The sequence below is a fragment of the Sardina pilchardus genome, chromosome 18 (genome assembly GCF_963854185.1).
Source record: "Sardina pilchardus chromosome 18, fSarPil1.1, whole genome shotgun sequence".
Lineage (NCBI taxonomy): Eukaryota > Metazoa > Chordata > Actinopteri > Clupeiformes > Clupeidae > Sardina > Sardina pilchardus.
Window position 1 is genome coordinate 25,737,638 of NC_085011.1, and position 22,908 is coordinate 25,760,545.

The window sequence follows — 22,908 nt, forward strand, 5'->3', positions numbered from 1 at the left end:
AATTGCACGCAAAAAAATTGGAAGGATTGGCTTTTTCATGAACATGGCCTAAAATAGCTTATCATCACACAACCCTAATGAACTAATTATTTGTTCTATGTTTAAGTTTGATTGAGTCTGTTTAAGACGTGCTCACTATCCACTGTTCATATTCATACTTAAAGAATGGAGGGGAGTTTGTATTGTGCTAAAAACATTTTGAAACTTTAATAAAATGTTGTAGTTGTTATAAACAAGGTGTTACAGATCCAGTAAGGGTACGGTACTGAAAAAAGTACACTGTAAAAAATTGCTGTTAATTAACAGCAATTTTGCAACAGCATTCTACTGTTTTTCCACAACACAGTCAACTACTGTGGAAATACTGTATTACTGTCAGATAGGTGTGTGTTGTTGAGCATAAACAGTAACTACTGTAGGAAAGCAGCATCAGCCGTGGAGAGTAGAGGAACGTTCGACTTCTGAAAATTCTCACCCCCCCATGGCGGAAAGTGAGTTGTATGAATTACAACTTTAATATTGTCTACTGTATTTAATAAAAAGCTTTTAAATTACATCTTGTTTGGTCTGCTTGTTTGGAATGCTGGTAACTTCAGCTGACAGTACTTAATTGTATTTATACAGCAATAAACTGTTCTAAGAGGACAGTAGGGACACATTATTATAACAGTGTTTGGCTTTTATAACTGAGGTGTACTGTTATTTAAACGATACAAGTACTGTGAAAATGCTGTAGCGTAGTGTCATTTTAACAGTACTAGTACTGTGTACATTTTGTAGAGTACTGTTACTTTACGGTACTACTACTGTGTAAGTATTGCAGTGTACTGTGATACATTAAACAGCATTATGCTGTAGTTGAAAATTACCGTAAAAAAACAGTAGAATACAGAACCTCAGGAACCGGCACTGGTACCAATATCGGTTCAACTGTGATAAGTACCCAACCCTACTGCAGGAAAAGAAGTTTGGCATTAAGGAAAAGTGACATCATCTCTTAACCTCTCACATATCTTTGCTTAATGAAGCACATCCACAGTTATAGTTACAAATTAATTAAATTAGAGCCAAATATGGTCTGGGTATACCCTTTCACCTATGTTAGCAGGGATAGGTAGCCTATTAATGGACATGAACTGATAATAGAACATAACCAAACATAAAAAATGGAGCACAGCATTAGTTCAAGCAGGTCACGGAGTCTCGCTAGCTTCCCTGGATGGCCCAGCTGACTGTCAATCTAACCGCTCAGGTGATTGCTAGCTGGCCAGGCCCTGCTTTCATTGGCGGAGATCATTCAGACCGCTTATTTAAACTGCCTTTGCCAATCTGCTGCCAGCTTTTTTCTTGACAAAGTGGTCCTAAATTATATTTGATCTGGACAGATTTCATCTATCAAAAAAGAATGGATAATAAAAATCAGATAAAATGTTGGAGCTACATAATGAAATGATGTTGGAAATGTTTTAACATTCAATAACTGTTCATCAGCACCATTGGATGGTTTTATTACAGTTAAAGTGTTAAGACACAAAACAAATATTTCAAAGAATGATAAGTATGTGGATAACAATGTTGCTTTGCTTTGGAAGAAGGCTACCAATCACACTCCGAATCAGAGTGGAAGTATAATTTAAAAACTCAAGGTACTTCTTTGTTCCTGTCTTTGATAGACCCTGTGGCATATGATTTAGTTCCTCATTCCCATAAAACAATGGCTATTTAACAATAGCATGGTCACAACCCTGACAAGTGATGCTTTTGTCAGGTATCCCTCTGGTTATTTGAAATGGCTGCCTTGACAGTATACCGGTTTGCACTGTTGGTCTTGTGGATGATTCTTATTATTCTGTGTACAGCTAAGATAATAGAAGACCAACGAGATTGCGTAGAGGTATAGTAACATGTTCAGATGTTATGAATAGCCCCTAATTCTGTCTCAATGTATATGCAAAGGTTTAAAATCTCTCTCTTGTTTTCAGGTCATCCCCAGTCTCCAATACTCATGCTTCAGGACTAACCTGAGCTACATACCAACCAGTATCCCTCCCTCCACACAACATTTGGACTTCAGTTTTAATTACCTCACAACATTGCAGAGACACATGTTCCTGAGATTACCATTTTTACAACATCTTGATCTTACAAGGTAAAAGGAGGTTTTTTAATTTAACTTAATTTCTTAGACATGATTACCTAAACTGACACTGCACGGACCATAGGTACAATGTGAAGATTATGTGACACTGTCCTGTGTTTTTGTATTGAAAGACCATGTTCAGAAATGATGCACACTGTGAACCCAGTTATGTGTTTTCATGGTTTAAAATGGTGTTTCAAATGTTTTTTTCTGCTTTTCTTTTTTGACAGATGTCACACACAAAACATTGACAACGAGGCCTTCTTTAATATAAGGAATTTGTCTGTTTTGATTCTCACTGGAAATCCGGTTAAATATTTTGGAGGAAACAGCATTAATATTTTGGAAACAATACACAAACTTGTTCTAGCAGACATTGGTTTGCTTTCCTTGGAGAATCTTAATTTAGTGAATTTGACGAGCATAAAGGAATTAAAAGTTGGAACAAACAGATTATTTTCTTTGGCCCTTCCAATGTATGCTGTTAGTTTCAAGGACATCACTTTACTGGATCTTCATGAAAATAACATATCTGTCATCAGAGCTGTTCACACGTCTGTCTTGCGTCAGATGAGTAGCAATTTAACTTTAATATTGTCCGGAAACCCAATATCCTTCATAGAAACTGGGGCATTTCAGGGCCTTTATCTGGGAGAGATCAATCTATTTGACACAATCTGGTCCACAACTGCAAGAGATGTTTTTGGAGGTCTTAGTGGTTTAAATGTGAAGAAGTTGAAAATAGGACATTCCGTGGCAATGGGAAATATCCCAATGAATTCAGATTTCCTAGCCAGACTTTGTTTCATAAACTTCCAAGAGATATATTTTTGGCAATTATACTTTTTTGAACTACCAAGTCATATCCTCCTTTGCATGATTAATTCTACAAAAATCTCTCTGAGACATGTTGGAATAAATACCTGGGAATATTCTCATTTTCCAAACCTCAAAGAGATTGTTGTGGTTGAAGCTAATATGGTCTCACTACCGAATCTGCTACTGTCTCATCAACACAACTTAAAGAAACTGGTCATCAATGGCAATCAATATTCATCAATATTTAAAAGCTTTGCTGATTTGCCTAGACTGGAATACATTGATCTGAGTAATAATAAGTTGATAATGTCTTGCTGTAATGGAGAATTTATTGGTATACCTAAACTCCGGTATCTAAATCTGAGTGAAAATGCAAGCGTAAGAATTAGAACCCTTGGACTTTTCAATTATTCGTCTCTAGAAATATTGGATTTTCATGGGACAAAGGTTGAAGTTGCAGATAATTTGATTTTTATGCAAAACCTTAGGAATTTAAAAACCTTTGACCTTTCCTACACACAATTTACCTTTGACAGTAATGGCATATTTCATGGCCTGAGCAGTCTGAAAGAATTGAAAATGGCTGGCAACAACATTGAAAAAGACGTTTTTAGCTATTTATTTTCAAATCTCTCAACTTTGGAAGTACTAGATATATCAAATTGTGGCATTAAATACATACCCTGCACTTCTTTCCAAGATTTACATAATTTGGAACACCTAACCCTAAGTGGAAACAAACTGACCACAGTGGACTTTCTCACCTGTCCCAGTCTGTCAAAACTAACCTCCATTTATGTAGACAACAACCACATAGCCGCCATCTCTCCAAACGTTCTTAAGAATCTCCCTGCAGATCTTTCAGTATTTGATTTGTCCTTCAATCCCATAGAATGTTCTTGTTCTCAGACTGAATTTATTTCCTGGATCATTAATCATCAGTCAGTTCTAAAAGATCCTCAACTGATATCATGCAAATCCTCATTCATGAACTCCAGGGTGATTAACTTTGACCCCACACACTGTGTTCACATAAAGAGAGTGACATTAGCCATGTCCATATTAGCAGCTGTGATTGCATTCCTATTGGCCGCATTGCTGTATAGGTACCAGTTCTATATCCATTACTGCTTCATATTGCTACGAGGCAACAAAATGTCTAGACAAGAACATTTTTCTTATGATGCCTTTGTGATCTACTCAAGCAAGGATGAAACCTGGGTGTTGGAAGAGCTTGTGGAGAACCTTGAGAAAGGCCTTCCCCCAATTCAGCTTTGCCTGCATGAACGAGATTTCCAAGCAGGAAAGTCGCTCACCTCCAATATAATGGATGAAGGCATCACAGGCAGCCGGAAAGCCATTGTGGTGGTGTCTCAGCACTTCCTAGACAGTACATTGTGTCAGTTTGAGTTTGAACTTGCACAATCCTGGCTTGTCTTGAGGCGAAATGCCAGTATCATCATCATCATTCTGGAAAATGTGGAAGATAAGAAAATAAGGAGACTGTTTGGACTTCATAGGTATCTGAAAAAGAACACCTACCTCAAGTGGAAGGGGAACGTGCTAAGCAATGTGCTGTTTTGGGCTCGTCTCAGAAAAGCCATTATTGCTGAGAACTGAAATGTTTTCTAACTTGGACCAAATGTGTTTTGTACTGTATGTCAGTGTCACAAGAGTCATATTTATCTTGCCAAACTTACATACATAGATCAGAGACAGGTTGATAACTTGTGGATCTAAGGATGTGTTTGTTTGTGTTAAAGTGTAACTCCGGCTCTGTGATTGTTTGTGTACAGATAGCTTACTTAAAAGAAAGGTTATGGACAACTCACTCCTTGATTGGCAAGATGGCGGCAAACAGAAAATTCAAGTGAGTTGTTCAAAATGTTCTCAATCCTCGAGTTCATGTGTAGAGACACTGATGATGTTCATGTGTTGTTGAGCCTTCATAGTATATTAAAAATAGGAATTTTGACACAATCATGTGTCAAAATAGTAGTGCCCCTACGGTTTCCAAGGCCATATGACCCAGAAATGACAAATGACAAATGACGCAAAATAGACGTGCGCTTTCACAGGCAGTTTTAGTACATACAGGGGAATACATAATTAGGCGCATTTTACGCTCCTCCTCCCATCTTTTTACACAAACCTCCTACTATCATCTGACACTCCCATAAATCCATGCATGAGACAGAAAAGCACAATTTGCCATTCTCAGCTCCCGCAACAGGCAGTCTGCGCCTTCACCTCATTGCGGCCTGTTAATACATACCTCGCCATCTTTTTATACGCACGTTGCGAAACAAACACGCCTGAAGTGGGCGCAAAAGCGTTACATCTGCCCCACTGTTACTATATGTACAGTAATCAGCCCTTACACCGTGTCCTAACCGGATCCAAGCGAGCGACTGTCAATATTGTCTGTCTACACTCAATCCGTTAAATATGCCATTGTGTTGCATCAGGGGATTCCATATTCCTCATTCAGAATAGTAGAGCAATGCGAGCGACAAAAAGAAAATAGAAACGGGGCGTCCGACAAAAGTTCTCTTAAAAACGTCGCGCTGCTCGCGTCGCTTCAGTCTGGACACTCCAATTGAAAACAATGGAATTAAATGGATTTTATCGCAAATGTTCGCTCGCATCGCGTTCGGTTAGGACAAGGTGTTAGCAACAAGTCCCAATCGACTGTTCTGCAGGATCAATACCCTTAGGATTTGTATTCTGTGATTCCACCTACCTGCATTCTGTATTCTGTGATTCAGCCTACCTGCCCCACAGTGCTCTAGAGAGAGTTATCATGCATTCATCACATCACAACTAGACTACTGCAATGCCCTATACACCAGCATTGACCAATCTTAGCTCCGCCGCCTACAGTTGGTGCAGAACTCAGCAGCTCGACTCCTCACCTGTACAAAAAAGCGCGATCATATCACCCCGGTCCTTGCATCACTCCACTGGCTACCCATTCACTACCGCATTGACTTCCAACTCCCTCTGGCTGTTCAAATCCCTCCATGGTCTGGCCCCCACATACCTTTCTGATCTCCTCCAACACCACATCCCCTCCAGAGCACTACAGTCAACTGACCAACTGCTACTAGAAGTGCCCAGGATCAGGCTAAAAACAAAGGGGGATAGAGCCTTCGCGGTTGCAGCCCCTAGTCTGCCTCCCCTTCCACATTAGGGTACCCCTTTTTATTAAGAACCTGTTTACAGTGTCCCATGGTTACCTTTTTAAATTATCTCTCCTTTTGTATTTATTTTTTATTTTTAACTCCTTAAAATGTTTGTGCTTTTTTTTTTACTTTACTTTACTGTGAAGCACTTTGGTGAGGCTCAGCCGTCTGTAAATCGTGCTATAGAAATAAACTTGACTTTTATCAGGCTATGTTTTTGTATTGAATGTATTGAATGTATTGAATGTATTGAAACTCCTTGTCAGTCAATAGTGAACGTAAACAACTGTGTATAATTGTTTTGTCATTGCCTATACATGGTGTAGTTAGTTTGTTTTTCTTTTTTTAATGCTTTATTGAACTTTAAGCAAAATAAACATTTGTATCCATAACAAAATAAGATTTGATGAAGTTATTTCACTTTGCCTATAGTGATACAGTCACACACAGGTTTTCCAGACCCTGGTAAGATTAAGGGTCTGGCCATGAATAATGTAATGGCCCTACTCGAGGGGCAGCACCAAGCATGCATTTGAAAATCTCACTGCACGCACGGATAACATGTTTGCTTACTGTAAATCACTGATTTGTATGTGTATCTATTTACTTAGCGATTATATTCTACTTTATTTTGTCTTATTTTATCATTCTTTAGCTAATGCACTATGTATAGCACTTTGGTTAGTGTGAGCTGTGTTTAAATGTGCTCTAAAAACTTAACTTATACTTACTAACTTACTTACTCTGATTGATTCCGGACTTCGATGCAATTGGATAACACTATAACCAATGTTTACGGACTTCTAACGTTGCAGCACTGTCGTCAACTGTTTAGCTCATCTCTGGCCCGCCTATATCAGATACACCGATGTGATTGGTTAATGAAATTAGCCTGGGTGCCAGCCGAACTTAGCCCTGTCCACAACATTTGAGATCGGGAAGTTCGGTCTGACATTGCTCCATTGAGGCGGAATTGTCCGAACCAGAGCTGTTCGTACCAATCAAATTGTCAGATTGGGCTTTATACAACAGTGCCTCATCTATCACGTCTGTGTAGGTTGAAACATGGCCCATAATTACTGTAAGTCCCAATGGAGCAATGTCAGGCTATAATGAAATGATATTGGAAATGTTTTAACATTCAATAACTGTTAATCAGCACCATCAGATGGTTTTATTACAGTAAATGTTTTAAGAAACAAAAAACTATTTCAAACAATGACGAGAGAAGTAGCCTATGCGGATATCATGTTGCTTTGGCAGTAGGCTACCATTCACAGTCAGAGTGGAAGTAGGCTGTAATTGCAAAAAACTTGAGGTACTTTTTTATTCCTGTGTTTGGGAGACCCTGAGGTGACATATGATTTTAGTTCCTCATTAATTCTGACAAAAGCCTGTCTTCTGTTTTTTTTAACAATAGTAGAGTCACAACCCTGGCAAGTGAAGCTTTTGTCAGCTCTACTTGAAATGGCTGCCTTGATAGTATACTGGTTTGCACTGTCAGTCTTGTGGATGATTCTTACTAGTCTATGTACAGCCAAGATAATAAAAGACCAAGGAGATTGCTTAGAGGTATACAGTAGTAACATGTCTCGTTCAGATGGAATTCATAGTGCCTAATTCTGTCTCACTGTATATGCAGAGACTTTAAAAACTCTCTCTTGTTTTCAGGTCATCCCCAGTCTCCAATATTCATGCTTCAGGAGAAACTTAAGCTACATACCAACCAGTGTGCCTCCCTCCACACAACATTTGGACTTCAGTTTTAATTACCTCACAACATTGCAGAGACACTCGTTCCAGAGATTACCATTACTACGACATCTTGATCTCACAAGGTAAAAGGATGGTTTTTACTTCATTTCTAGACATGATGATCTAAACTGACACTGTAAAGCCTAACTCACACCAAAGATCCCCGACGCGACGAGACCGAGTTGCAGTGGTGTGAATTAGTTGCAAGCTGTCGCAAGCCGTCGCAGAGCATTAAACATGTTGAGTCGCAGTTGCAAGGTTTTAGAACGTTGCGGCTCGTCTCGTCGGGAATCTTTGGTCTGAACCTTACTTAAGGACCATAGGCACAATGTAAAGATAATGTGACACTGTTTTTGTATTGTCAGACCATGTTCAGAAATTGTGCACACTGTGAACATTATGTGTTTTCATGGTCTAAATGGTGTTTTAAAGTGTAGTTTTCTGCTCTTCTTTTGGACAGATGTCACATACAAAACATTGACAATGAGGCCTTCTTTAACGTAAGGAATTTGTCTGTTTTGATTCTCACTGGAAATCCGCTTAAATATTTTGGAGGAAACAGCATTAATGTTTTAGAAAAAATACACAAGCTTTTTCTAGTAGACATTGGTCTGCTCTCCTTGGAAAGTCTCAATTTACAGAATTTGACGAGCATAAAGGAATTAAAAATTGGTACTAACAGATTATTTTCTTTGGCCCTTCCTATGTATGCTGTTAGTTTCAAGGACATTGCATTACTGGACCTTCATGAAAACAATATATCTGTCATCAGAGCTGTTCACACGTCTGTTTTGCGTCAGATGAGTAATTTGACTTTAATATTGTCCGGAAACCCAATATCCTTCATAGAAACTGGGGCATTTAACGGCCTTTATCTGGGAGAGATCAATCTACTTGAAACAATCTCATTCACAACTCCAGGAGAAGCTTTTGGAGGTCTTAGTGGTTTGAATGTGAAGAAGTTGAAAATAGGACATTTCATTACATTAACAAATCCAATGATCCAAATTAATTCAAATTCCTTGGCCAGCCTTTGTTTCATAAACTTCCAAGAGATATATTTGTATCAATCCAACTTTTTTGAACTACCCAGTCATATCCTCCTTTGCATGATTAATTCTACAAAAATCTCTCTGAGACATGCTGGAATAAATACCTGGGAATATTCTTATTTTCCAAACCTCAAAGAGATTGTTGTGGTTAACGGCAAACTGGGCTCACTTCCGAATCTTCTACTATCTCATCAACCCAATTTAAAGAAACTGGTCATCATTGGCAATCAATATTCACCAATATATAGAACCTTTGCTGATTTACCTAGTCTGGAATACATTGATCTGAGTAATAATAACTTGATGATGTCTTGCTGTAATGCTGAATTTATCGGTGTTCCTAAACTCCGGTATCTAAATCTGAGTGAAAATGCAAGAGTAAAAATTAGAAACTTTGGACTTTTAAATTATTCATCTCTAGAAATATTGGATCTTCATGGGACAAAGGTTGAACTTGTAGATAATATGGTAATTATGCACAACCTTTTTAATTTAAAAACGTTTGACCTTTCCTATACACAATTTACTTTTCAAAGTAATGCTATTTTTTATGGTCTGAGCAGTCTGAAAGAATTGAAAATGGCTGGCAACAACATTGAAAGGGAGATTTTCAGCAAACTCTTTTCAAATCTCTCAACTTTGGAGGTGCTGGATATATCAAATTGTGCCATTAAAGACATACCCTTCAATTCTTTCCAAGATTTACATCATTTGGAACACCTAACCCTAAGTGGAAACAAACTGACCACAGTGGACTTTCTCACCTGTCCAAGTCTGTCAAAACTAACCTCCATTCATGTAGACAACAACCACATTGCCTCCATCTCTCCAAACGTTCTTCAGAATCTTCCTGCAGATCTTTCAGTAGTAGATTTGTCCTTCAATTCCATAGAATGTTCCTGTTCTCAAACTGAATTTATTTCCTGGATCATTAATCATCAGTCAGTTTTAAAAGATCCTCAACTGATATCATGCAAATCCTCATCCATGAAATCCAGGGTGATTAACTTTGACCCCACACACTGTGTTCACATAAAGAGAGTGACATTAGCCATGTCCATATTAGCAGCTGTGATTGCATTCCTATTGGCCGCATTGCTGTATAAGTACCAGTTCTATATACACTACTGCTTCATATTGCTAAGAGGCTACAGAATGTCTAGACAAGAAGAATTCACCTACGATGCCTTTGTGATCTACTCAAGCAAGGATGAAACCTGGGTGTTGGAAGAGCTTGTGGAGAACCTTGAGAAAGGCCTTCCCCCAATTCAGCTTTGCCTGCATGAGCGAGATTTTCAAGCAGGAAAGCCGATTACCTCCAATATAGTGGATGAAGGCATCATGGGTAGCCGGAAAGCTATCGTGGTGGTGTCTCAGCACTTCCTAGACAGCTCCTGGTGCCAGTTTGAGTTTGAACTGGCACAATCCTGGCTTGTGTTGAGGCGAAATGCCAGCATCATCATCATCATTCTGGAAGATGTGGAAGATAAGAAAATAAGGAGACTGTTTGGACTTCATAAGTATCTGAAAAAGAACACCTATCTCAAGTGGAAGGGGAACGTGCTAAGCAATGTGCTGTTTTGGGCTCGTCTCAGAAAAGCCATTATGGCAAACAAATGAAAATGTCGAAATTCAAATTGCAAATGCATACTAAACATATAAAATTAGAAGACATCAGACTGTTTTGCTGGAAGAATGTTTGATGCTTAAAATATTCGCATCTTCACCTGACAGGAGTCTCTGAACTATCATTGTTTTTATAATGCTTTTGTCATTGTTGTGTGGTGGCATATTAGTTTAAATGTTTTCAGGTCAATTATTGTCCCCTTAAAATGGTACAAAACAACTGTTATAGCCTACTAGACAGGTACAACCCAGACAGCTACAAAATGTCTGTGTTCAAAATATTGCATTCCTGCAATAAAATGCAGTACTGTGTATCCAAGTGTTATTCAGTTTTATCACGTCCAAAATATTGCATTTCATGATATGAATGGCAAATCATTCCCCCAAACCTGGCCGTATTGAAGTTGCGCAGATGCAGCTGGAAACGTGTGTTGTTTCAAATGTATGTGCAGTTTGTCTTGGGCAGAGGAAGAGTTGTAAATTCGTCCACGTCACACACCTGCGTTCCCAACTTGAAATACCGGTTAAACTACAGAGTTTCACATTCCTGACATTCTTAAATATAAGGGCAGGTGACATAAGGTTTCATTGAAACCAGATTCCTCTAGACAACCAGATGTCCACTGCCTCTGTATTATCCCAGGAATTGTGTGTACTAGCCTATTGCAAAGATGTCACGAAGCAGCAGCAGAATGGACAAGGATAGATACAGCACTCTTGAAAAACCACGGAGGTCAACACCCCGTGGTGTTCGACCGAGTTCAAGGCTTAGTGATCGTGTAGACCCCGGGACTGTCTTGTGCGATTTTTGCATGGGAAAGAAGTCCAAGGCCGTAAAATCTTGTCTGACATGCTTGGCATCGTACTGCGAGACTCACCTATACTCGCACTACGAGTACCCGGCTTTCATGAAGCACAAGCTGGTGACCGCCACCGGACAGCTGCGGGAGGAAATCTGCGCCGACCATGATAAGCTTCGGGAAGTCTTCTGTCGTACAGACCAGTCGTGCATCTGTGTATCATGTCTAATGGATGACCACAAAAAACATGACATTGTTTCCGCTGCGGCAGAGAGGACTGAAAAAGAGGTAAGTGGCATTCATTGCTGTCACTTCGTGGACACAAAGTTAACATGCCTTAACCTGTCTTTCACAATGTTGTATTAATGTGCCACAATGTGTATAATGTGCCGTTTTCTGGCAGAAACAACTAGCGGCCAAGTTGATGATGTCACAGGAGAAAATCGAAGACAGAGTGAAGAGATGGCAGGAGCTTAGACAGGCCGTGGAATCTCACAAGGTCAGTGGCACTATTTACTTTCAGCACATTTCACATAGGCCTATGTGGTATGTCGGATAACGTTTGTGTAAGAGTATAAAAGATATATATATATATATATATATATATATATATAAGAGTATATGACACTTTGACCTTTTGTGTTATAGTGTAACCTGGAATTATATGTTGATGGTAGATACTCTGGTAATGTCACACAATTTAAGGCATTGTAGGCCTATGTTTTATTCCACATGTCTTATACTTTAGGCCTACTATACTTTATATAATTGGTGTTAACTAAACCTGCCTAATAGGGCCAATAAGATTATCATCGTCTCTCTCTCTCTTAGAACTCGGCACAGCTTGTCCTGGAGGAGAATGAGCGAGTGTTCACCGAGCTGATTCAGGCCCTGCAGCGGCGCCATGCTGAGGCGAAGCAGCTGATCCGCGCACAGGAGAGGTCCGTGGTGGGCCGCGCTGAGTCTCACCTTGACCGTATGGAGGAGGAGATCATGCTGCTGCGCAAGAGACACAACGACCTGGAGATGCTGTCACATACAGATGACCACATCCACTTCCTGTTGGTGAGGCCTAATTTTTTATTTTATTTTTTTTTTGGGGGGGGGGGGTTAGTCTTTTTAGTTTTTGTTTGTTGTTCACCTACATGGTCATGTGGATATTATCTGTGAAATCCTTTACATAACATAGCTTATTCTCCCCTTCCTCATGATCGGAAATTAGATAGGCTATATGTAGATACCAGTGCATCAGTTTGCTCCCAGTATACAGTACTTCATTGAACTCGTGGGGAAATCCCCTCCTGTCATTGTCTCGCAGAGCTGGCAGTCCCTCTCAGCTCCGTCGGGTTATGAGGATTTGACCAAAGTGGCCCTGGCTCCGTCCTTCTCCTTTGAGCCCACCAAGAGAGCTATTGGTGAACTGAAAGCTCAGCTAGAGGAAGTGGGCAAAGTGGAGATGGCAAAAATCAGTTCAACGGGTAGGTCAGGTGTGAATGTCTGGCGGCACACATTCTCAAAATGTACGAGTGACGGTTACAGTAAAAACGTACTCTTGATAATCATACATGATTATTATCAAACATGATTGTTAAGACCATCTTTGCTTTTGACAAACTCTACACTGATTACATTACTACTGCATTACAATACTACTGTTACCACTGCCCTGCCCATATCAGTCTATGACTGCGTCTGAGTCTGTACATTTCCATTCTGCAGTAAATGATGTACACATCCTCCAAACTCTGGAACCAAGGACACGGGAGGAGTTCTTGCAGTGTAAGTATGGGCACATTTGAGTTTACCTATGACCTATGGAGAACATAGCTATTGTTTACATGCACGTTTGAAACAAGTGGGTGGCACATCTGCATCTGTTGACTAATGTCCAGTTTCTGTGGAACCGGTTTTAGTTCTGCAACTGTAAAAATTCCTCTTTGTCACCGTGATGAGTGAGCGCATTGCCACAGGGAAGTTTTTGTAACTGTTTTGTTTCTTACATAACCTCATTCAACAATGTTTATTCACGCCCACATCATCCACACAGAGCTATCTCTGTTACAGTGACAAAACAGTGTTGCCTTTACCTGATTGAGAAAAACTAACATGTCATGATTACAATGTATCAAGGGAAGTTGTGTCTTTGGGGAAGCTCTGCATCTTAACAGAGAGCTCAGTTGTTCAGTAGCTGAGTGCAGTATGTAGTCAAGACCATCTTAAATGAGTCTAAGACCATGACCAAAGGCGGGGTAAGACCAAGACCTGATACTAACAGATGCACACATGCATGACAGATGACTGTTTCTTTTGTCATGTGAGTTTGCTAAATTAATTCTTTACGGATAGCAATGGCAAACTTAACCATGACATCCTTGGTCCTAGTGACTGACTTATATGTGAGTTGGTGAAGGGGATATGGGGTGTGCAAGTAACAACTAATAAGAAAAGATACAAATGTATCAGTTTTTCAAAATAGATGCATCTTATTGAGGACATTTGGAGAAAGACATTGTACATCCAATCATAGCACCGTGTTATCTTAAAGCTTTGTGATGAATCGTCTTTTTTTTCTTTAAAAAAAAAAACAAAAACTATGAATAATCTACATCTGAGACCAAGACAAGTCAAAGTTGATTCCGACACAAAATGTCTTAGTCAATATAAAATTGATTCCGACACAAGGCTAAGATCAGTCTAAGACCAGTCTAAGACCAGCCTTGAGTACTACAACACTGGCTCAGATCACAACACGTGACGATGATTACAAACAGGCTTTTTAAAACGTATTCATTCATAATGAAAAGAAAACACTCCCTGCACTCACCCAGCCATACTGTAGGTTTAACTGAAACACAGAATCTTAAAAACAGGAAACTGGTCAGAAAATAAAACATCCGCACTCTGAAATCTGGGCATATATTTTGATTATGCAGATTTTATCTCTCCAAAAAAATATTCATGCAAAAGTAACAGTACAAAATGAAAATAAGCATCTGCTCTCTCAAATCCTGGCAAATGTGTTGAGTATGCAGATTTTTATCAGTGAAGAACAGTCATGCAGATCAGTGAAGAACATTCATGCAGAAGCAACAACACAAAATCTCCCATTTGCGTTTCACAGACTCCTGTCAGCCGACCCTGGACGCCAGCACCGCTCATAAGAGCCTCCGTCTGTCGCGTGGCAACACATCAGTGAAAATGACCACCGAACTCAACCCTTACGCCGACCACCCTGACCGCTTCGACCACTGGCAGCAGGTGCTGTGCACCCAGGGCCTTATGGGAAAACGCTGCTACTGGGAGGTGAACTGGAGTGGCACCGAGGTGGACCTCGCCGTGACCTACCGCGGGCTCGGCCGTAAGGGCAACGGGAACGAGTGCAGCTTCGGCTGGAACGACCACTCCTGGAGCCTCTACTGCTCGGACGCCAAGTTCAGCTTCACGCACAACGGCAAGACCACCAATATCCCAGTTCCTGGCTCGATGACGGTGGGGGTTTACCTGGACCACAGGGCGGGTACGCTGGCATTTTACAGTGTGGCAGACCCCATGGTGCTTCTACACAAGGTGCAGACTACCTTCACCGAGCCACTCTATCCTGGCATTGGAGTGTGGGGTTATGGCACCACCGTGAAACTGTGAGTGGCCACAGCTGTGTGTCACTGCAGACACAAGGACTTAAAGGACTTGGGACTTATAAGGTGAAGGACGACGATGAGTGGGAATCACATCACTATCATAATTTTATATCCAATATAATGTAGGATAGCTCATGTTGGATGTGTATAAAACGGCATCCATCAAATGATTTAATGTTTTTGGATGCTATATTATCATTTAAAACACAAAATGAATGTATACACAATTTATAGCAGGCCAACAAGTGTTAATGGCAAACATTTCAACCAAAATATTGAAAATTACATAGTACATTGCCATGATAATGTCATAATACACTGGTTACCCTTTTCACTATATGCAAAGCATTAAGATATGAGGATTTTGAGATAATGTCACAAATTATAGATTGTAGTAACTGTTGATGCTGCCTTTTTGGGAGTCAAATAAAACAGGCTTCTTGTGCTTTGAGCAATTTTGAGCTTTGGCAATTTCTGATCCTCCCATAGTTGATGACCAAGTCAACCACTAGGTGGCGCAAGTAGACTACCATCTAGAGCTGAGTGGATTGTTGCAGGACTTGGAGGCACTCTTTGGAGTAGGCCTATTTGTTAATCACCAAAATAGTTTCAGACTTGCAACAAGAATGTCACGATTCAAATACAGTGGTGCATCATTTTCATTTTTGTACTTATATATTCCTCCCTGGAACGTAAGAACAGAGAACACATAAACTCACGTTTTATTTGTTTTATTTGAAGGATTAATGATACAAATTTAAAATAAATCCCAGATGAGTTAGAAAGAGTTTGTTAGTGTGTTTGTTAAAGCGAGAGAGAGAGATCAAACAGACAAACATTTTCCCTCAGAAGAACAGAGAATTTGTCAATAGACCTGAATGCTTTTGCATTTTTCCATTTTTCAAATCAAGCACTGTTACTTTAAGGAGATAGAGGAGTTTTCTTAAATATAAAAAATTGTCTAATATCCATTAAAATTCCCAATCGGTGGAGACTAAATAAAAAAAATAGCTTGTATCAAATTGTATCATGAATTAAGGACATAATGAACACACAAGCAATTAAACAAAATGCTACAAATTCACTGTGTTTGTGATTGTGCTTGAACCACACTTGCATACACCTCATGTTTACGGCGCCTTTTAACAATGCAAATGGGGGAATGAGGAGGAGGTGAGAGAAAACATCTGGCTGTTTTAACCGCATGGGCCCTCCACACGGCGCTGAAATCTAAACTTAGCACACGGGGACACAGGCTACATGCACACTCACGCTCCTCCTCGCTGAACAGAGGACCGGGTTGGAGAGAACCGGAGGGACGGACGGAAATTGTTTTCCAGTATGAATGAGGCGCCAGAGAAGGTCTGAAACTACCAGCCATTCGTTGTGATTTAGAAGGGCAGATTGTGTTTCAGTGGAAGGTAAGGCTGGGATAACCAGTTGGGATATCTCCAGTCCTCTGCTCCGTCCTCCATCCCGGATAGACCAGATCTAGACGAAAAGGTTGAAGGAGACCCTCGCAAGAGAGAAACAGATCGTAGGATATTGCACAGACCGAGCGTAAGTGAGCATCCACACATATTCTAACTTATGTTAAAGTGGCACCACATCACAACGTTACACGAGTCGCTAGCTCACGTTAACTTGCCATACCGTTGCCATTCAGCCATTTTGCTGAAAATGTAGTCGGAAAATAACTGTTTTGTTGATTTCCATTTGTTGTCCTGTTGCTTTTCATCGACGAATATATCAATAGTATTTTCATCGAAAATTGTAATTGGAGACTTGATTATCCTATGCAACTATGTAGTAATTAACCCTTATTGTAGGCTATACCTAAGCGAGTGGAATGTTACAATGTTGTGTGCGTCTCATGCAGGGGGAGACGTCACTTCGAAACAAAGTTACGAAAACGTGATTTGGAAATGGTCTGGCCAAGAACTTAAATGCCAATTGATGAGCAACGACAGCGAGGCTGGCGAAGGCGCAAAAGGAAAGGAGTCTCTCCGGAGGAGCTGTTGACGAACGACCGTCGGAGATGTCTCTTTGGATGATATTACCTGTCAGCCTACCAGCCTTGACCATTACGGGAATATGGGTCGTGTGAGTTATTGTCCTTTTTAGCTCCGTTTTCACTAAGACCTCCGAGTGATTTACTGCTGGCGTCTCAGTGCGAATTGAATCCGGACCGTGATGTTGCAACTAAGTTTTATGGCCTGTCATGGATTGTATTGCCTTTGCGGCGTTTACAGAGACAAATGTTTCTGTTACGTTATGGACAGTTTTCAGTTAGATGCTGTGCTTCAGTGTTTTTTTTTTCTGTTTTCTACTCATACATGCACCCGTTCCTTTTATCTCTCTTATATATACACACACACACACACACACACACACACACACACACACAAAACACATGTGCACAGACATGCACACATGGATTGGAAGACCTTTTAAGGATAGCTTGCATTCTTGGGGACCTGGGGTCTGACTGGCTTCCCATGGTAACCGTGGTGATTGGCTGTTTGGCGGGAGTCCCCTCTGCCTCCATCTACCATGTACATGGACAGTAGCCTTGGCATCGCACTAATCTGTGACGTAGTAGCTGTTTAACTGAACGAGAAGATGGAGAGGGACAGCTACTGTAGCAGAAAGATGAGTCAAGCCAAGGTCATAATACCTGACACTTAAATTGTGGATTTTTGAATGTTCTAAACCGTCATGTTGGTGAAACATAGTTACCAGCTTGCCTGAACTTGAATCAACCTCAGATCTCATCTTGTCTTATGGAGGTATCATGTTATAGCTGAAGAGAGGAAGACGTATAGTTCCCCTATATGCTGTATGTGGATGTTGGATCGAGACTGGCTTCAGGTTTCTTTCAGTGGTAATGCAATGAGATGGGTAAAAGTGGAGAGAATTACTGGAAGAATAGCAAGTTGAAGGGAAGAGAAATGGGGAGGAGTGAGGAGGTGAGTGAGGGTCCAGGAGCAGCCCAATGGGGGATGGGCAGGTCTATGAGTGCACTGATGCAGGATAACGAGGGCAGGAGGAGGGGGGTGCCCACCTGTTTGGCTGTGAACTCGGCAGGAGTCTAGTCCCAACTCTGTGATCAGTGCCACTCAAGAATGCAGCCCTGGCAGGCAAATGGGAGGGGTGTGTGTGCCGCTCCTTTCCCCCCATTCTCTCTTTTTCTCCCATTTTTTCCTGCCCTTCCCCTGCAGTGGTGGGGGGGAGGGCTGTTGCCATGGACGATGAGGGGAGGCTAACGGGACAGGTTGGTGTCTGGGTTGCGTGTGGGTGTGGGTGTTCACCCTGCGGCGTTCCCTTGTGTAATACTCCTCATGGCCCCGCGAGCACAGCAGGAAGCGGAGGGCCCTCTTTCTGTGACGTCGCCGGCGGCTGCCACCGTTTGTGGTGTGGTGTGGTGTGGTGTGGTGTGGTGTGGTGTGGTGTGGTGTGGTGTGGTGTGGTGTGGTGTGGTGTTAGGTTGGTGTGGTGTGGTGTTAGGTTGGTGCGGTGCGGTGTTAGGTTGGTGTGGTGCGATGTGGTGTGGTTTGGTGTTAGGTTGGCGTGGTGTGGTGTGGCGTGGTGTGGTATTAGGTTGGTGTGGTGTTAGGTTGGTGCGGTGCGGTGCGGTGCGGTGTTAGGTTGGTGTGGTGTTAGGTTGGTGTGGTGCGATGTGGTGTGGTGTGGTTTGGTGTTTGGTTGGTGTGGTGTGGTGTGGTGTGGTATTAGGTTGGTGTGGTGCAGAGCGGTGCGGTGCAGCGTGGCAGAGGCCGGTGTAGTCAGGGCCTCTCCCTGAGCCAGCGAGGCGTGACCCGTTGCATAAAGCCCAGCGACGGCACTCATGGCGGGCGAGCACAGGGGTGGAGTGCTTACTCAGGAGTTCCAGACTCTCTGCCCTCTGGTTAGGAGCCCTCTCTCATCCTGACTTTAGAGAGAGAGAAAGAGAGGAGGGTGAGAAAGGAAGAGAGAGAGAGAGAGAGAGGAGGTTAAGAAAGTAAGAGAGAGAGAGAGAGAAAGGGAAAGAGAGAGGGAACAGAGAGAGAAAGGCAGGTGGGAAAAGGCAGGTTTTCTTTAAGCAGAAACGGGAGGAGGAAAGACGGAGATACAGAAGATATATATGAGAATCGAAAGGGAGAGGAAACAGTGGCAAACCTCAGAGACCAGACCATGGATGAAACGAGGCAGTGTGTGTATGAAAGAAAAGTCTCAGTTGGTCTCAAAACACTTTCCTAGCTACTTTCTCCCTTACTCATAATGGACCAACAAGTGGTCATACAGTTCTCAGTTATTCTCTGATACTTCGTGGGGAGATATGCCTCCTTTATGCTTTTGTCTTTTCACCCATCAAAGAGGCCTGCTGTTATTCTCTTTACCTGTCAAACACCAACAACAAGGCAAATACATTGTCGAAATAAAAAGTTGCGTCTTTGGCCTATTTTTCTAGACACACATTTTGGCTTATTTTTCTAGACATATATTTTTCTGTATGCTGTCAGACTATTACAGTTACCCAAGCCACATGGACTTTGTGGAGTTCAACATTCCTCCTGATTAAAAGGGAATACTGTATGTGACCATTTTGAAGCACTCCAACCACTTGCTGCTTTCCGCAAGTCTTTGTAAGTTTCCATGGAAATATATGTGTGTGTAGGTCTTCCTAATGTCTGCCATGAGCACCAACATGTGGTCAATCCTTTTTTAGGCCCCTGAGCAAGTTAGCAAATCTCAAACCCGGTTTTGTATATGGGCGGATCTGGACTTAGCCTAAATGTGTAAACACCAGTGTGGTATGCATTCACTCAGACTTAGTCTCCGCTGTTATTCTTACCAGCGCTTGCGTAAAGAAGTGTTCTTGGAAAAGAATTTTGCAGAAGAAGCTTGCTGGAGAAGAAACAAACAGCACCATTTTAAAGTAAACTGAACACATTCCAACAATAACTTTTGAATGTGGAGAAGTCTCCATCAGTGGGTCATAGTAACATAGGCAGTTTAGATAAAAAAATTGTCTGAAAAAAAGTCTGCCATGGCGCGGTGCAGTTGGTTTGTTTGGATTAGTTTAGCTGCGAGTGCTTTGTGAGTGCTATTGTCCCTGCTGGGTTGTGTTGGTGCAGCGCAGGCCATTCTTCCCTGAGGAGCGTCTTCCTGTGAAGGGGATACTGATCCCAGTGGGTGAGCCGGGCGGGGGACACAGGGGCAGGACACGGGCCTTTGAAAGTTGAGGATGGTGCCGCGCTGCTCATGTCATGCCTGACAGGATGCCCCCCCCCCAATCAACATACACACTAGCTCATACATGTAAAACGGACACACACACGCACACACACACACACACATGTGCATGCATATACTGTACTGTATATGTGTAAATGCATACATACACACACACACACACACATGCATATACTGTACTGTGCTCGTACGTATAAATGCACACACACCTCTTTTCACAAGCCATGGGGACACAGGGATAGGGACACACATATTTACCATCCAGGGCTGAGCCCCTTCAAGGTAGAGGGGCCCACATCTGTCTGGAGTCTGGTCGATTTCTGTGAGGGGAGGGCAGGCTGTGAATATGCCCCTCTGTGGTGTTATGTAAGACAGGGTGTGTGTGTGTGTGGGGGGGGGGGGGGGGTGAGGGTTAGTGAGAAAGAGAGGTCTACCATCTGTTTTCCATGAGTTTGTGTTCTTTACTTTACAGTTTTGAGCAGGCAGCGCCAAAGGCTACTACAGAAGGGAAATGCAGATGTGCTCATCCACACCTGAGTGCACGGTGTGGTCTTGTTTTAGGCTTGTTTGTGCTTTGTGCTCTCAGATTTGCTCTCAGTGAGGAAAGGTTACATTTCTTCACACATCTTTGTATTTAGATATTTTACGGACAATTTACTGATCTTCCTGATTATGTAATTATGTAAAAAATGAACAATTTGGTTATGAAGGGATTATCCTCCCCAAGCGAAATAATCGAGTTCTATGTTAGTTAGTAATGAGTTTGTTGTCGCTGTGTTTTCTCCAAAGCATGCATGTTTGAAGGGTTGCGGTTCAGACCTTGTTTTGAATTCCATGTTCCTTACTTCTAAATCCTGTCTGACACGGCGGTATATTGTTCTGCCATTTTGTTATGCCGTTTTTGTTACTGTCACTATGTGACAGTAGGCTTGTGTGTGTGTGTGTGCGTGTGTGTGTATTTGTATACTTGTGTACCTGTGTGTGCATGCGTGCGTGTGTGGATGCGTGGGTGCGTATGTGTGTCTGTTCATCTTTCCCCCTCAAACACTCAAGTTGAGGGTGACCTGGTAACGGTGACTGTGTTTATGCACATCAGCAGTGATGGCAGATGGCAGAGTGTTTGTTTACCAAATGTAATTTCTGCTCACAGCATCAGAGCTGGGCTCAGTAGTCTCAGGTGATCCATCTCTGTTTAGAGAGCGAGAGAGAGAGAGAGAAAGAGAGAGAGAGAGACAGACGGAGAGAGAGAGATGGAAGCAGCCTTAATTAGTCTTTAGCCCACTACTGACCTTCCACATGTCCTTTCCTTTCACTGTGTATATGTTATGCCATATTTATGAGTTTAAATCTTATTTACTTGTTGACTTTTCGTTTACTTTTAGTCACAAAAGAAAACGTGTGCGTTCACATAAGTCAGTGCAACACAGTCAGGCAAACTGCACTGTTGATGTTGTGTAGCCGTTAGCGTTTAAGTTGCCCAGAGGTGATCAGGCCGCTGATTAATGATCGGGGCCAGGCCTACGTGACTGCGCTGACAGTGGCCATTTATAAAGAGCTCTTCCGCTTGCGTGGCCATGCGTTGGCTTTACATATGGCCCCTGGGAATAGCTGACTATTGATTATGAGAAGCCTCTGCAACATGAGCTTGTGCCGTCGCCGGATCGTGATCCAGAGTTCATTCACATGAAGTCACAGTCACAGTGACCTGGGTCCGCTGGTGCCGGGCATTGGACCGCCACATGAATGCCGCTTTAGTCAGATGACTGGCCTGAACCCGAATTCTGGGTTAATCCGGACCAGGATTTCCCTCAGTAATCTACTGTAGTTAGCTCAGTTTACTCAGCAAGCAAACGTCACACCAGAGAGGGCTGAAGCTGGCAGTAATTAAGGATCTTTGGTCACACGTTACAAACTTAGCTTACCGTGTTCGTTTTATTGTACCGCTCATGTCGTGAGAAGGCACAAGCAGAACTCCGTGGCAAGGTTGCCACACTTTTATCAATTAAAAAATGTCTAAAGATACTCTGTGGTGGTCATTGGGTTTATAGATTTAAAACTAATCCCCCACTGTACTGATACAAAGTCTTGACTGGGTTTTGTAATAGACATCTAATGGAGGCTTTATTTTGCAACCTCAGCAACATTCTTGAATGAATGAGGATCGTTGTTGTAATTAATCATTTGTTTCACATTGTGCCACCCCATTGACACCTAGTGTGATTGTCACCTCGGAGCCTGTAAAGCCTCCAGTTGGCTTGAGCGCTAGCAGTTGTGGGGTTGATATATTAGCTGGACTTAGTGCTTCCTGGTGGTGCCAGCTTGCTGTCTGAGCGCAGTGGTCCTGCTCTGTTCTCAGGTGGAAGGGTAGAATATTTGGCCGTAACTCTCCAACCTCTACGACCCCTCGTTTCTTCTCCCGGCGCCTCCTCTCCAGAGGGCAATAAAATGGAGTCGCTGTGGCTGTGGTGGCTCATTGGCCAGTTATTGATTGCCCCCATCAAGAGCTCTTATGGTGTTTATTTCAAAGTAAATGAACTCTTTAATTCGCCTGTCATTTTGCCGAGCATGATGGATTTGTGTTGTTGTTGTGGTTACAGGTACGCCATGGCCCTCTACAACCAACACGTGTGCCCCGTGGAGAACTGGTGAGTGCAGCTA

General features: G+C 42.0%; 4 protein-coding genes across 4 annotated transcripts in view; all 4 read left to right on the top strand.

Moving 5' to 3' along the window:
* Nucleotides 1-481: 481 nt before the first annotated feature.
* Nucleotides 482-4,579, top strand: LOC134063599 (toll-like receptor 4). The gene is made up of 4 exons (XM_062519194.1): nt 482-491; nt 1,957-2,149; nt 2,371-4,214; nt 4,263-4,579. The coding sequence occupies exons 1-4, from the start codon at nt 482-484 to the stop codon at nt 4,577-4,579; spliced, it is 2,364 nt and encodes a 787-aa protein (XP_062375178.1).
* A 3,094-nt stretch (nt 4,580-7,673) lies between these two features.
* LOC134063600 (toll-like receptor 4) lies at nt 7,674-10,942 on the top strand. Its single transcript, XM_062519195.1, has 5 exons — nt 7,674-7,716; nt 7,787-7,982; nt 8,360-8,852; nt 9,159-10,206; nt 10,255-10,942. The coding sequence occupies exons 1-5, from the start codon at nt 7,674-7,676 to the stop codon at nt 10,569-10,571; spliced, it is 2,097 nt and encodes a 698-aa protein (XP_062375179.1). The 3' UTR covers nt 10,572-10,942.
* Nucleotides 10,943-11,059: 117 nt separating this feature from the next.
* On the top strand, nt 11,060-15,466 carry ftr14l (finTRIM family, member 14-like). Its single transcript, XM_062519634.1, has 6 exons — nt 11,060-11,665; nt 11,781-11,876; nt 12,209-12,442; nt 12,696-12,855; nt 13,097-13,156; nt 14,499-15,466. Exons 1-6 carry the CDS (start codon nt 11,249-11,251, stop codon nt 15,017-15,019), a joined length of 1,488 nt encoding a protein of 495 aa, XP_062375618.1. The 5' UTR covers nt 11,060-11,248; the 3' UTR covers nt 15,020-15,466.
* An 807-nt stretch (nt 15,467-16,273) lies between these two features.
* The window catches only part of zgc:154058 (Transmembrane protein 150A-like), a 39,735-nt gene continuing 33,100 nt past the window's right edge, over nt 16,274-22,908 (top strand). The window contains exons 1-3 of the mRNA XM_062519826.1: nt 16,274-16,575; nt 16,895-17,118; nt 22,848-22,895. Coding sequence (XP_062375810.1) covers nt 17,054-17,118; nt 22,848-22,895 — 113 coding nt within the window. The 5' untranslated portion in view covers nt 16,274-16,575; nt 16,895-17,053. The remainder of the gene's footprint in view (nt 16,576-16,894; nt 17,119-22,847; nt 22,896-22,908) is intronic.